Here is a 14,752-nt window from a genome sequence, read left to right on the forward strand (position 1 = left end):
CCCTCAAAGACAAGGTCTGCAAGGTCCTATCCGTCACAGTCCCCGCCTATCGCTCCCTACCACTATGACAGATGGGCCAGTGCCACTTCTCATCTTACTCTGACTCACTAATTTACACTGCTGCTCGGACCCTGGAGGTATTTAAATTAATGGACTAACTTAGCAGAATCTGTTCATGTAGCTCTGACCATGTGAAGGGGTGTCCCTGGCAGTGCCAGGGAGAAGGCTACACTGCTCTGAAGAGTTAAGGGGAAATGAAGGAAGCCTGAGGGGCTCCCCTACAGCAGGTTTCACAACACGGTCACTATTAACATGTGCGGCCAGATCACTCTCTGTGGTGGGGGTTGTGCGACGCACTGTAGGATGTTTAGCAGCACCCTGTCTTCTACCTACCAGAAGCCCTACCAAGTTGTGACAACTAAAAACGTTTCTGGGTATTGGTTCCCTGGGGGCGCAGAGGTAGAAGTGCACCCAGTTGAGACCTACTGGCCCAGACCTAGCATAGAAACAGGAAGGGGAGAAAAGAGATCTGAAGTGGGGGTCTGGGCACTGAGTTAGAACAGAAATACTGGCAGGACCTCCACAGTTCCCACCTGCCACCTTCCCTCTGCCAGCAGAAGGACACATCCAGGAAGAGGGACAGGAACACTCAGAGCACACTGTGCAGCTCGGAGCTGTGAACGGGTCGGCTGCAGCACAACCCACAAGGGGCATCTTTCACACAGAACACAATGTGAACGTCCCCTGGATATAAACTATATTCCATAAATTCTGCCCCTTTCCCTCGCCACCCCATCTTCCATACACAGACACACAAATGCCTCATGTAAATGACGTTCTGCAGGGAAATAGATGGTCCATTTATCAAACTAATTCCTAGGAAACGTATCTGAGCCAGAAGTGATGAGGATAAAAACATCAGTTCCTCTACCATTACCTCTGCCTCTCACAATCTCCAGAAAGACTGAGATGCAGGCTCTCACCACACATGGGTTGAGGTTCAAGCCAATTTCATTTGCATTTCAAAGGCCCTACATCACAATTCCCTGTATCTGTATTTAATTTTCTTTGCTTTCCTTTATTTCATTCCCCAAGCATTATCTTTCTTCCCCTTGGCTTTCCTTCAGCCTTGTTGCTTTGAGTAAGTCTAATCCAGGGGTGGAGGCATGCACTCTGTTCCACAGTGGTGTACCTAGAGCAGGAGTGGTTCACCCCAGGTCCATGAAACTGGGGTGCATTCTCTGTAAAAAGTTTAAAAAAAAAACAGTAACAAAACTGACCACAAGTCAGTCTTTTATTTTCACCATGTACCAGTGGTTCTAAACTTGTTTAACACTGGCCAATGCTAAAATGCGCACCCCCCCAAATATTCTGTTGGTCTATGTTCAAAACAATTACTGTAGTTACTGTTGTTTTAAATATATTTACTTATTAAATATATATACTTATACATACATATTTACTCTATGATTGAAAGACAAATGCACTGAGAAAATCACTTAGACCTGCCAACACCAATGTCTGCACTTCCAAAACACCTATTTGAAAAACAATATGGCAGTACTCTTTGAAGTTGCAGTTTGCCGCAGAGATGCTATACTTGGGAGCATTTCTCCCCCAGACGGAGGGATTTTCAGAATTATTAAATAAATTCAAACGAGAACTCATGTTCCAAACAAATCGGTATTTCAGCTTCATTTCCAAACTCTTAGTTTCTGCATTTTGTAAAGCCTTCTTGCCAAAAAAAATAGAGAGAGAGAGAGAGAAAGAAAAATAGATAAGAAAGAAAAAAGGAACAGAAGAGCCCTGCGCCTCTCGGTCATCTCAGCACCCATTACCTCCCCCAAAAAGAAAGGACTGAGGATGGAAAACGTCTTGCGTCATCCAATAGAGCTCCTGCCTAGCAGGGTTTAGTCCCTTGCGTTCTGGGCTTTGGTCCTTTGTCCAAACACATGCCAGAAGATGTGTAACAAATCAAACTAACAGGTTTGGTTCATGTCAGAAACACTAGTTTACAGTCTTCTAGTGAAGCATTTCCTTTCTAGGGGGTAGGAAAAAAATTGAGAGAACACAAATCACTCCTTGAATATTAGTGAAGTGACTTCATGCATTTGTGCTTAATCTTGAAAGAGGCTATAATTTCAGGATGCTTTATGACTTTTCATGACATGCCTTCCCATCCAGCCCCCCGTGCCCGACTCTTGCCACTTCCTTCCCTCTACGCTCCACTGGCTCCTCCTTCCAGGAAGAATCTTTTGCAGTTGCCAGAATACACCATGTTCTTTTACTGCCTTGCCTTCACATACGCAGCTCCCTCTGCCTGGAACACCGTCTTTTTCTTAGTTAATACCTATCCCTTTCTTTAGACTCTTCCATGAAGCTCTCCTGGATCCCCACAGTCTGCATCAGATGTCCCACCCCCACACCATGTGTTCTCACAGCAAACTGGCCTTGTGCCTCCTGGTGGATAATGTGCTCCCTACAACTTTTTCCTCCTGAGCTGACAGCTAGACCACACTTCCCAGTCTCCACTGCAGTTAACTGTTGTCATCTGAGTTCTGGGAAATGAAGTATGCATACGAGTGACGTGTAGCACTTCTGTGAAGAGAAATTGTATTCTTCCTGTAGTATGTCTTTTTCTCCACACACTGGCTAAAAGGAGAAAACTCTCTAGCCCTAGAGTAAGATGAAAGCATACATGAAAGGAGTCTGGGTCCCCACATAACCACAAAGAAAATGGGGCAACTAAGAACATCCTCTCTGCACTGTAAGGTGAGAAATACACGTCCATTGGGTCAAGTCACTCTATTCTTGGGGTTCTTTGTTATAGCAGTCAGCCTACCCTCATACATCTTATGCACTGCAGTTCCTGTGTAGGGGTGGTTTCTTTGGATGCAAAATGAAGCTAGCTAGAGCAGTAGTTCAGTATTAGTGGGCATCAGTATCACATGGAGGGCTTGTCATCACGAACACTGCCAGGCCCACTCCCAGAGTCCCTGTTTCAATTGTTCTCCAATGATAAGTTACCCAATGATGCTGGTACTGCTGGTCCGGGGATCGTGTTTTGGGAACCGCTTGTCTAGAAGATCTCAGATCTGTTTTATCTCCAAAGTGAGGGATAAAGTGATCCTCACCAGTGCTTGGGAAAGGTCAGGGCCAGGTGATCTCCAGTGTCCAAACTTATGAGCCAGATCACAGATAATTTTTTCCAGAGTTCATTTGGTATTCAACTAGGGTACTAGAAATATCTCATGTGCATCCATATGCATCCACCATACAGAATAAAACCCCCATATGATAGGAGACTGGCAGACTCCTACAATTATTCAAATTTTAAAAGTAAGAAACTGCAACTGGGATGCCAGGTAACTAGGTTGGGCTCTCAAGCCCGCTCTTCCTGATCCCTCCCCCTTCATACTTACTCCAGCTAAGGATATGATGATGGTAACATTTTTGAACAAAAAGAATACTGACAGGATGAAGCAAATTACCTGGACCCCACATTAAGTCAAGTTTTCAATCCAGTGGATCTTTAAAATGCACTATGAGTTAGGCATGATCTCCCAGGACTGCCCAGTGTTTACCATGTACAGATGTTTAAGGGCCTACCTCAGATCACTAGGAGGTAAAAATAATCAAATCTCAGACTTTGATTTAATTGGGAAGACCTCTAACTCTTTTCCATAGCACTTCCATGAAATGCACAAGACCAAATGCAGGCCACAACATATCAACACGAAGACTCCATAAAAGCCAGACTTAGTTATCATACATTTATTTTTAACATAGCACCCCAGTTTCACATCATGTACATTTTCCAAAGTTGGAGATTTTTAACCTACTACTTGAACAGACTTTCCAACAAGTGTGAAAAAGAGGCAGTAAGGTTAGAGTCTACAAGTCACAATCCAAATATAGGTTACCCTATATTTATTTATGTTTAAGATCAATATACATAATGTTCCCAAGGTCTAACAAATGAATAAAACTCTGGCTAAGTAAAATATTAACACAACTTGTTATCACATTATCATGAAAAGACAGAAGGCATCAAATATATACTTTGCTGTTACTCATTTTACTGTTCAATGTACCTGTAGTGAAAAAATATACACTTTTACTCTCAAGGTTAAAATAGACCATCAGCTCACTCTCTCTCCTGGCCCACTGCAATGAAGACTAAAATGGCTCTTCCTGACTCTGGCTTTCTTGAACACCATATCTGTGCTGAAGACAAAAAGAATGGCAGTGCGAAAGAAAAGGGTACACCCCGTTCCCTAGATAGGTACAGGTGAAGTCCTCATACAAGTTGCCTTAAGACAAAAGAAAAACAACAAAACTCAGCCGATCCAATCACCATAGGATGGGGTGCTTGTATCAACTGCACCATTCTGAGGGCAGAGCTCCATGAAGGACCTTTAGGATCCAGTCCTGTTGTCCAACAGAGTACTTAAGCAGGGTGGAACTGGTCCCCGAATTTCCCTAGTGTAGCCCACAAATTCCAATACAAGCCCTCTTGAAAGTCCCTTGTCCTCTGGTCTTCAGAGTCTTAAGCCTGTTTTCTGCAACTTCCCACAGCCATGAACTTAGCTTAGAGCAAGACAGAGGAACTCACAAAACACACACACACACACACACACACACACACACACACACACACACAACATTTTCCAATTGTTAAGAACAGAGCAAGGCTCCTGTAACTAGAACAAGTCCTCTCAGTTGAAACCCTGCCTTTATCATCATGTAGGTTAGCAAATGTAGACAATAACTATCTAAGCCTAAAAGCAACTGTGTACTCAGCATCTCTTGCTCACATTAACAGACTGGCTGTTTCAGGGAACACCTGTAAGGCAACCTCTGAATGCCTATTTTTGAGGAAGGCAGCGGCTCTTAGACTCTGATTGTGCTGCTTTTGAAGTCTGGTCCTCCATGTCTGTTCTTATATTTGCTCTTGGGAGGGTCGCAAAACTAGATGCATTTCTCATTTCAAACAAGCCAAGTGGGGTGGCTCGCAGAGTAAGACTCACATGCAAATAGCCATCAATGACTAAGCTGCTGGCATTGGTGAGCAGTAGCCTTCAGCCTGTGCCGAAAGAGGAGATGCCACCTCAGAATTCCAAAAATCCAAATCCCCACTTCTAATAGGAACTTGAACCACACTAAGTCATGATGCAAAAAAGAACATAACAAACACCCATCACTAATGTGTAAATTGAAGAGATCCTTTGAAATCAGAGTTTTCAAAGAGTACACTTGCGACAGAATAAGCCAGTTGGAAAGAGAAACTAACGTCACTTTTCTTCTATTTATATAACTAGAGGAGAAAAAGACCTTCCTTTTTCTAATTGATATTACATTTTGTTCATACTGTTTAAACCACAACCTACTAAGGTTTACTTGTCAATAATATGGGAAGATCTGGTTGCTATGATATTTGGAATTCTTTTTTTTATACTTCCAAAATCACATCCCTTTGGTGATGTCTAGTCAGGAGGTGTGATTGTAGTTTGTGTTGAACAAATGTCTTTAGCTGTAAGGTGTTATACTGTGAGATCGTTCCAACTACTGCTTAGAAGAAGACATCTGCAAATGCCTGCTTTAATTGCAATTAAAAACATCCATTCCAGATGATTATCTTATTGATCTTCCGAGTGCACATCTAATATTACCATGGTTGAGAGATCATTTAAGAAATAGACAAATTATCATTTATAAAGAGACTATAGAATCAAGTCACATATGAAGAGAAGAATGCTTTATGATAGTTCAGACACTGGTAGGAAATCAAAGAAAAATGCGTGTTTTTGATTACTCCCCCTAAAATATGCTGAAATCGAACATTTGCAACCCACATAACTAAAGATATATCGAAGAAAACTATAACTTACTACATATTGAGTTCATTTCCATCGCAGTAGTCTATTTTAAAAACAAACTCCCATAAGGAATACAGGAATGGAATCCATTCAAAGCAACAGCTGTCAAAAGTTCTGCCAAGAAACTCAGAGTAATTTATTGCATCATGAAAGGTGAGGTGTTCAGAAGAACAAATAGTTCAATCATATTCTTCCCTTCAGATTTTATTTTTTGCTTCAATCCAAGAAAAATATCTAGATCTAAAACTCACTGAAACATGTTTTCATAATTGAAGACTTACTAAGTAAATAAAATTCAACATGGTAAACAGAAGAAACCCTTCTAATCTATTTTTAGTATTGCTAGAGGCTAGAGGACTTGACTTAGAATCTGTAAGATCAGCTAGCATTCCAACTCTGCCACTAGTTATCTTTCTACAGATTCTTGGGCTAGAAAATGTAGTTTCTGATGGCCTTGGTTTCCCCACAAGCAAACTGCAGGAGACAGGTACAAGTCCTCTCAGCTCTGACATCCTATTCTCCAAGGACAGTAAAATGGGCACAGCTTCCTACTAAGTCTCCCCTCCCAATCAGGCCCAAAACATTTCTCTAATATTTATAAAGCAGTTAGCTCTTTCCAACTAAAGCAAGTGCAAGTATCTGCCTTGATTACAACACGCACCTCCAGTCCAGATATCTACCTCTTGGTTGTACTTCATGTCTGCTGGACAGGGAGGTGGCAAAAGCAATACACCACTTACAGGAGACAACGAGGTACCCCATTAGCCCACTATCAATTCCTACTCTGCTTTCATCCTTGGGAACATCGGACCCCTCTGGAGGAAGACCACTTAACAACAAGCTTATTAAACCCCCATGGATGGGGGCAACATCCACATTCTGTCCATTGAATTCCAAAAAGCAGGTCTAATTTTGGAGACGTTTTATAGAAGAGGTATAATGGTGATTTCAATAGCCTTCCTATAAATAACACTGAAGGCTCACAGAAACATTAACAGGAGTTATAATCCCAAATTAAAAGTGCACATTCTGAGAAAACAGAGACATGGAAGAAGAGCACTAGTCAGGTAATAATAATAGTGCGTATTTGTGTTTTTTTTAAATCCACTTCTAAGCAACTAATACACTGTGTCACTGTTAAGTGCAGTCAAGAAAGCTGGGTATAGACATTGATGTGTGCTTTAATGCAATGCTCATCGTAAAATATCAGTGAGACTATGCAACTCATGGGACCTTAATTGTCCAATGTGAGTTTCTTCCTTTAGTGAAAACCAAGCCAACTAAACAAAACCCCAACCTCCTAATTTGTCTCATTCTGGCACTGACTTGATGGGGGAAAAAACATATCAATATTTTTTAAATGTATACTAAAGACTAATATTCCTGAGTTCGTATGCCTCCTTACTGGACATGCAGTGCTATCTCGAGGGAGCGCATGGGTACTGGAAGATGAGGAGATGGAGTGCACACACTGGTCTTTCCCGGGCGGAATGTAACAAAAACTAAGCATGCTGTGGAATGTCTACAGCAAGGACACTGTTGATAAAAATAACTTTAGTCCCTAGATCTCAGGACACAGGAAAAGAGGTTACCTCAAAAATCTGCATCGCCCATTCATAATCTTAGGAAGGGTTTAAAATGACTCCAACCCCCTCCCAGAGGGACAGAAAAGGCAACCAAAAGGGAAGGAAAGGGGGAATAGAAAAATAGTTTAAGTTCTGGGATTTTCAAAATCAAATCAATTCAAAATCTTTTAATATGCACAGAATCGAATCAACAATTTGTTTTTCTTTGGGAAAACATCATCTGCTTGAGCCTTTCTCTTTTGCCATTAAGCTATTGATAAAGCTTGCAAATAAAATACGGAAGCATTAAATAAATACCTCCTTATTCTAAAAGCTGTCAACTCTGCTGAAACAGAAGGCTTAATCCCACACTGCAAACCTACCCTAAACCACCTCAAAAAGGACCCCAGGCATACCACACACCTCTACTCTAAAAATGGGTAAATTAGCAAAATGCGTAAGAGTGAGCATTCCTTGTAATCAGTCTCTCAAAGTGATGTGAAAGCGGGCGTGCCCTGATCCCTGTGGGGGTCAGTCAGGTCCCAGTTTCAACTTGAGCTTTCAGGAGGAGCGGGTGATCAAAATTTCCATAGGATACTGGCTTCTGCAATTTGAGCTCATGGTTTTACATCACATACACTGGAGTCAGTTGGGCTCTGCTGGACGGTACATAAACCAATCACTTCCCAAGGGTACACTTCACAGAGAACAAACACTTGTATATCCAGAGTGAAGACTGGTTTTCTTTCATCATTCCTTCACCTCAAAATACAACCACAATCCAAGTTAAAATAACAAAGACAAAAATAACTACCAGAGTTGTTGGATTTCTGGTAACAACCATTTCCCCTTCTTCTCCAGGGTGAATACCTGGGTTCAAGCAACAAATATTTATCAGTCCAAACAGTCTCTTCAGCCTTTCACATCTGATGTGTGCTTTCCAAATTCATGCACTTACAGACATGTTATCCCATGCAGGATAAAAGTAGAGATCTGGCAACTATTTATTTAATTTGATCAGGTGAGGCGGTTAAAGCAGATTGCTCTTGCCCAAAAATTTACACGAAAGGACTGAGTTCTGTGAGTTGATGGCCTAGCTGGGCCAAGTTAAATAGATCACTGACAAAACTTCCACTTTACAGAGGAGCAAAGACCCAATAAATCTCTGCCATTCAACAGAAAACAATAGTTACGTATTATTTATAGCTAGATACAATGTCAAAATGGCACTAGAGAAGCAATTTTTGGCATATGGTGGCGGAGGGCACAGCGCCTGTCTAAATCTGATGCTCTTGTTTTAGTTTTCTCTTTTATTATCATCATGCCAAAGACTATCTAGTTGGAATCCCAATTATTCAGGAAACCAACCTACTGTATTTGATATACATACAAAAATAAAACAAGCATCCTGAAGGTACTAGGTTATGAGGTTTTATACAAATCATAAATTCTTTAAATAAATAATGCTCTAACTTGTTTTTAATTGCTAGAAGATTGGTTTTTGGTAAGGAGAAACACCTAACAACTTGAGGAAGTCCTTAAGAATGGGAGATAAATTCCATTGAAGTTACAATTTCAAGTGTGATAATCAGTTGTATTTTTCCCACCAGAGTAAAACATACAAGCGAAGTACAAGAGAGAAGGAAATATGGATTATATTCCGCTGCTTGCAGCTTTTCACACAGTCTTGGACATCTATGACAAGTAGTTGGGTTGAAACATTCAAAGGAAAGATCTTGGCAGAAAAAGTCACCCACTGTTACTTGAATCTTGGGGGTTACAATACAGTGACTGGACGAAGTTGTTCCAATTGGTTTTCCAATGCAATCCGTTCTTGATGAACCTCCTGATTTGTACAAAACAGAGAGAAGAAAACAAAAAAGCAAAGGGGTCATTTCCTGGGTTCATCCCTACTTCATCAGATATTAAAAAGAAACTTGTAAGCGGACCCACAAACACTGAAGTACCACATGACTCTAGGACTGGCAGAGTAGAAGGCATCATATTCTACAACTGGTGACTAGACAGAGGCGGCTTCACCATTTGTCATCTCACAGCTCCTCTCTGAAGACGAGGAAATGAAACTCACTGACGCCATCCCTGCTTCAATCTCACTGGCAGTTTTAACAGGATCGGTGGTTGGCAGAAGTCAATGTTAAAAATCAAAAGACAGAGACTGGGAGAGAACACAAAAGCAAAAGCAGAATGCTAATACTGAGAGGTGAGCCAGCAGGACTCAATTTCTAGTTGCGATCTCTCATTTCTAGTCCAGCACCACACCTGGGTGGGTCTGAGGGATGAGCAAGTGCACTGGCCATCCCTCTGCCAAAATCTCATCTTGGCTCCTGCACAAAATACAGCTGAAGGTGTGACTGCATGGCTAAAAACAGGGAGAAAGAAAAACAGGACCAGCCGTCTGCTATTTGGGAATTCAAACTTTTGGCCCTAAAACAGATTTATTGGCAGGAAGAGAGGGGGACATTTAAAGACATTTGTAAGTAGAATCAGTTAAGATGGGAAAGAAGTCTGTAGAAAGGCTCAATTCTGAGATGCCCCGGAAGAATCAACATGCTAACAGTACAAACAGAATTCAACAAGCGTTTTTTCACTACCCTCCTCCTATCCAGCCGTCCAAGAGTCTTTTTTAAAAAAAGATTTTATTTATTTGACAGAGAGAGACAGCGAGAGAGGGAACACAAGCAAGGGGAGTATGAGAGGGAGAAGCAGGCTTCCCGCCAAGCAGGGAGCCTGATGCAGGGCTCGATCCCAGGGCCCTGGGATCATGATCTGAGCCGAAGGCAGATGCTTAACGGCTGAGCCACCCAGGCGCCCCTCCAAGAGTCTTTGATTAACTGTCTACTACGGCCAGATTCTGTCCTAAGTGTGACGGTATCTGCAAAGAACAAGATGGATCAGACCAATGCCCTCATAGGCTTTATACTCAAATGGCTAGACAAAGACAATAAAGAACAAGATACTTTCAAAAGGAAATAAATAAGATGAGGTAATATAGGAATCTGGAAGACAGGTGGAGCACCTGGTCAGGCAAGGCTTCTCAGAGGTGATGCTATCTGAGCAGAGACTTGATTACAACCTTGTTCCCATATGAAGACATGGGGAAGGATATTCAGGGAGACAAAATGGCAACTACAAAGGCCCGAAGGGAAGGAACAAGCTTGGTGTGTTTGATACCAGAAAGGCCTGTGTGACGAGAGGAGAGGGAGCCAGGAAGACACTGGCAGGAGCTGAAGTCTGAGAGTTAGGCATGGACCTTGTGGACAGAGTCAGGAGTGTGGACACCATTCACAGTACAGGGGAACAGAACTGTGGGTTCTGAATCAGGGAATGATGTGGCTTAATTTAGAATTCAAAATGTTCACTCTGGCTACCATGAAGAGAGTGGATTGTAGAGCAGAGCAAGAGTGCAGGCAAGGAGGAATTGCAAGGTTATTGCATGGACCCAGGTGAGAAATGAAAATGGCTTTGATCAGGGTAGCAGCCATAAAGATGGAGAGAACTGGATGAATTCTGGATATATTTTGAATTTAGAACTGATAGGACTTGCTGATAAAGTTCATGTAGGAAAGAAGGAAGGAGATTTGGGATCAAGCAAGTAGGTGGTTAGTAAGTGGTACTGAGAACAAGATTAGATAAGAAATAGGCATTTCAAAGGGATGGTTGGGAATGAAGTCTCTGAGGTGTGTATTAGATATATTAAGAGAAAATGCTGAGTAAGCAGTTGTAATTTTATGTCCAAAGATCAGAGGTAAGAGAAGTAGGGTGGGGTTGAGACATAGATTTAGGATCACCAGGCTATGGATGATCTTCAAAGCTCTGAGACTGTGTATCATCTAGCAAAAGAATATAGACAGAAGTTGCAGGTAAAAGATGGAACCGAACATACACAGCATACTCATTCCCTACTAGAATGCCACTAAAACAATGAAAAAAAAGTTTTTTTAAGTCACAAACATACAAGAACAAGAAAAACAAAAGGGAAGGAGTAATACCAATACAATTTGCAAGCAGGAAAGCAAACTGATGAATGGTAAATGACTCAGCAAATCCAAGCAAAATAAATGTGGGCATTCTACCAGTTGTTCCATTGCTACATGGTGGGGTCTGTCCGTGAAGTGACCCAAATACCCCTTTATTCAAGGGTCCTGCATCTGTAAACTGACTTAGTCTTGGCATTGATTGAGAGGCTGTGACTTTTGAAGCTCTGTTTTCATGATTCTTCAGACTTCTTTTCACTCGAGCTAGAACATTTTCACTCATACAGATCAAGTATAGAAAACTAAACCTAAGCTAAGCATAGCGACAAAACAACCTGATTTTACACAGAAGAGTCCCTGAAAGACTCAAGCTGGCAGCGCCAGATACCCACGTAAGTGGAAGAGGGGAGGAGGACGGCTACAGTAAGTGTTGGTTTAAAGTCTGCTTCAGAAGCAATTAGCTCCCCAGCTTCTGCCTGCTACCAGGGCAGAATACTGAAGATTTATTCCTTGAAAAGGTAAAACACAGGGCCTCTTGATTAGCAGTACAGAGATGCAGTTGAGGACAAGATACTGGACTGGAACTAAGGAGAGCAAATGAATATCCTAGATACTGAGACCCACAGCCCTCTTTCTCCAGTGAACCAGGTCCTTCCTCCATGTAGGAGACCAAAAAAAATCTCTCTGGAAATTCTATCAGATTAAAAAGAAAGCACCAAGATACTGCCTTGGGAGGATCCCCAACTATACAGCCCAACCAGACTGTTGAAGACTGAAGTTCAAAGTCGACAAGCCCCACAACATGCTATACACTTCTAGTCAACATTTGCATCCTCTTCCTAAATATAAGCAAAGGACCATCAGATATTGAAGGAAAGCATCTAATAAGAAATACATAACAGTAAAATAGAAAAGTATTCAGGAAGAAGAAAAATACTACCATTAATAAAAGATATTACAACAATGAAATAAGAATAGGATACCTTTAAAAAGAAACAATCAGAGAACAAAAAATGAACTCTTGGTTATTAAACAACAGTTTGAAAACTTAAAATTAAGAAAGTCTCCAGAAATGGACAAAAATACAAAAGTAAAGAAGAGAAAGGACAGAAAACAGAAGAGAAAATATTAAAGAATCAGAGAACCAACAAGCTAAGAGTTCCAATGTCTGAAAAGTATCAGCAAGCAAGAACAGAGAAAATGAGCAGGGGAGGGAGGGGGAAGAAACATGGAGAAAATACAACTATAACAAAAACCAAGAAAATCCTCAGAACTGAAGAATATGGGTTTCCAAATTAAAAAGGCTTACCAAGAAGAGAGAACAGTGTATGAAAATGATCTACACCAAAGCAAACAGGGGAGAAAAACAAGAAATAAAACACAAAACAAAAACAAGTTCACATATAAAGATTCATAAAACAGAATGAAGTTTGACATTTTAAAAAATAATCTTTTTTATTATATGGTAAGAGTGACTTTTTTTTAGTGTACAGTTCTACAAATTTCAATACATGTATATGTTTGTGTAACTGCCACCACAAAGAAGATACATTACAGTTCCAACAACCAAAATGCTCCCTGGTACAACTCACTGATCTACAAAACTTCACCTTCATGCACCACCCCTGGCAACTACCGGTCTGTTTCCCAGCACTATAGTTTCGTCTTTTCAAGAATGTCAAATAAAAGGGATCAAATAGTATAAAACCTTTCGACCCTGGCTTGCCTCACTCAGCGTAACGTCTTTGAGCTTCATCCAAGTTGTGTGTTCACTACTTTTACTGCTGAGTGCTATTTCATTGTGTGAATGTACCACACTTGACCTATTCATCCTTTGAAGTACACCTGGGCTGTTTCCAGGTTTGGGCCATCACGTAAAACTGTTATGAACATTCATGTACAGATTTTTGAGTGAACACAAGTTTTCACTTCACTGGTGGATACCCAGGAGTAGGACTGCTGGGTCACATGGTCAGTGTATATACAACTTCCTAAGAAACTGCCAAATGATTTTTCAGAGTGGGGTACCATTTTGCATTCCTATCAGTGCATGAGAGTCCCAGTTGCCAGCACTTGGTGGTGTCATTATTTTCTGCCTTAGCAATTCTAATGTGTGTTTAGTGGCACACAATCATAGTTTTAATTTGCATTTCCCTATGGCTAATGATGCTGAGTATCTTCTCATGTATTCATTTGCCATCCTTATATCCTCTTCGGTGAAGTGTCTGTTCAAGTCTTTCGCCCATTTTTAAGCGGAGTTTTTGGAGTTTTGAGAGTCCTTGAGTTTGAGGAGTTCTTTATATAATCTGGATACAAGTCCTTTGTCAAATATGTGGGTTGCAAATATTTTCTCCCAGTCTGTAGCTTGTCTCTTAATTCTCCTGACAGTATTTTAGGCAGAGCAAAAGTTTTTAATTTTGATGAAGTACAATTTAATTTTTCTGTTCTAGGTTATGCTTTTGGCATCATTTCTAACATTAGGACATGCAGATTTTTTTCCTATCTTTTCTTCCATAAGTTTTATACCTTTATGTTTTATGTTTGCATCTATGAACCACTTCAAGTTAATCTTTGTATAAGGACTGAGGTTTCCATCGAGGTTCTTTTTTTTTTTCCCCCACATGTGGAGGACCCATTGTTAGGAAACAATTGCTGAAAAGACTATCCCCTTTCTCAATGAATTGATGTTGCACCTAAATCAAAAATGGAATGGTTATATTCATGTAGTCTACTTCACAACCCTCTATCTTGCTCCACTGACCTATGCATCAATCCCTCCCCCAAATCCATACTGTCTTGATTACTGAGGCCTGATACTAGAGTGATTCGTCCAACTTTGTTCTTCTTTCCCAAATTTGTTTTAGCTATTCAAGTTCCTTGGCCCTTACATAAAAATTATCAGAGTAGCTGATCTATACCTATAAAAAGTCCTGCTGGCACTGTGATTGGCATTGTAGCTAATCTATAGATCACTTTAGAGAAAAATAACATAACTACTATGTTAAATCTTCCAATCCACAAAAAGTGAATGTGTCTCTCCATTTATTTAGGTCTTGGATTTCTTTTAGTAGCACTTCATAGTTTTCAATATTCACAGCCTATGTGTTTTGATGAATTTATACCTAAGTTTTTCATTTGGAGGAGGGTGGCAAGATATTGTGCATGGCAGTGTTTTTCATATTTCTGTTGCGAATTGTTCACTGTTTACATAAAAGAATATGATTGGTTTTTGTGTGTTGATCTTGTATTCTGTAACCTTCATAAACTCAATTAGACAATGAAAATTTAAAAACCAATTCAATTTGCAATAGTG

The 14,752-nt window shown here is 40.7% G+C and overlaps 1 protein-coding gene across 1 annotated transcript in view; it reads right to left on the reverse strand.

Moving 5' to 3' along the window:
* Positions 1-7,617: 7,617 nt before the first annotated feature.
* REPS2 (RALBP1 associated Eps domain containing 2) overlaps positions 7,618-14,752 on the reverse strand; it is a 219,323-nt gene continuing 212,188 nt past the window's right edge. The window contains exon 18 of the mRNA XM_040633929.1: positions 7,618-9,290. Coding sequence (XP_040489863.1) covers positions 9,222-9,290 — 69 coding nt within the window. The 3' untranslated portion in view covers positions 7,618-9,221. The remainder of the gene's footprint in view (positions 9,291-14,752) is intronic.

The sequence above is a fragment of the Ursus maritimus genome, assembly GCF_017311325.1.
Source record: "Ursus maritimus isolate PB19 chromosome X unlocalized genomic scaffold, ASM1731132v1 scaffold_X1, whole genome shotgun sequence".
In the NCBI taxonomy this organism is placed as follows: Eukaryota; Metazoa; Chordata; class Mammalia; order Carnivora; family Ursidae; genus Ursus; species Ursus maritimus.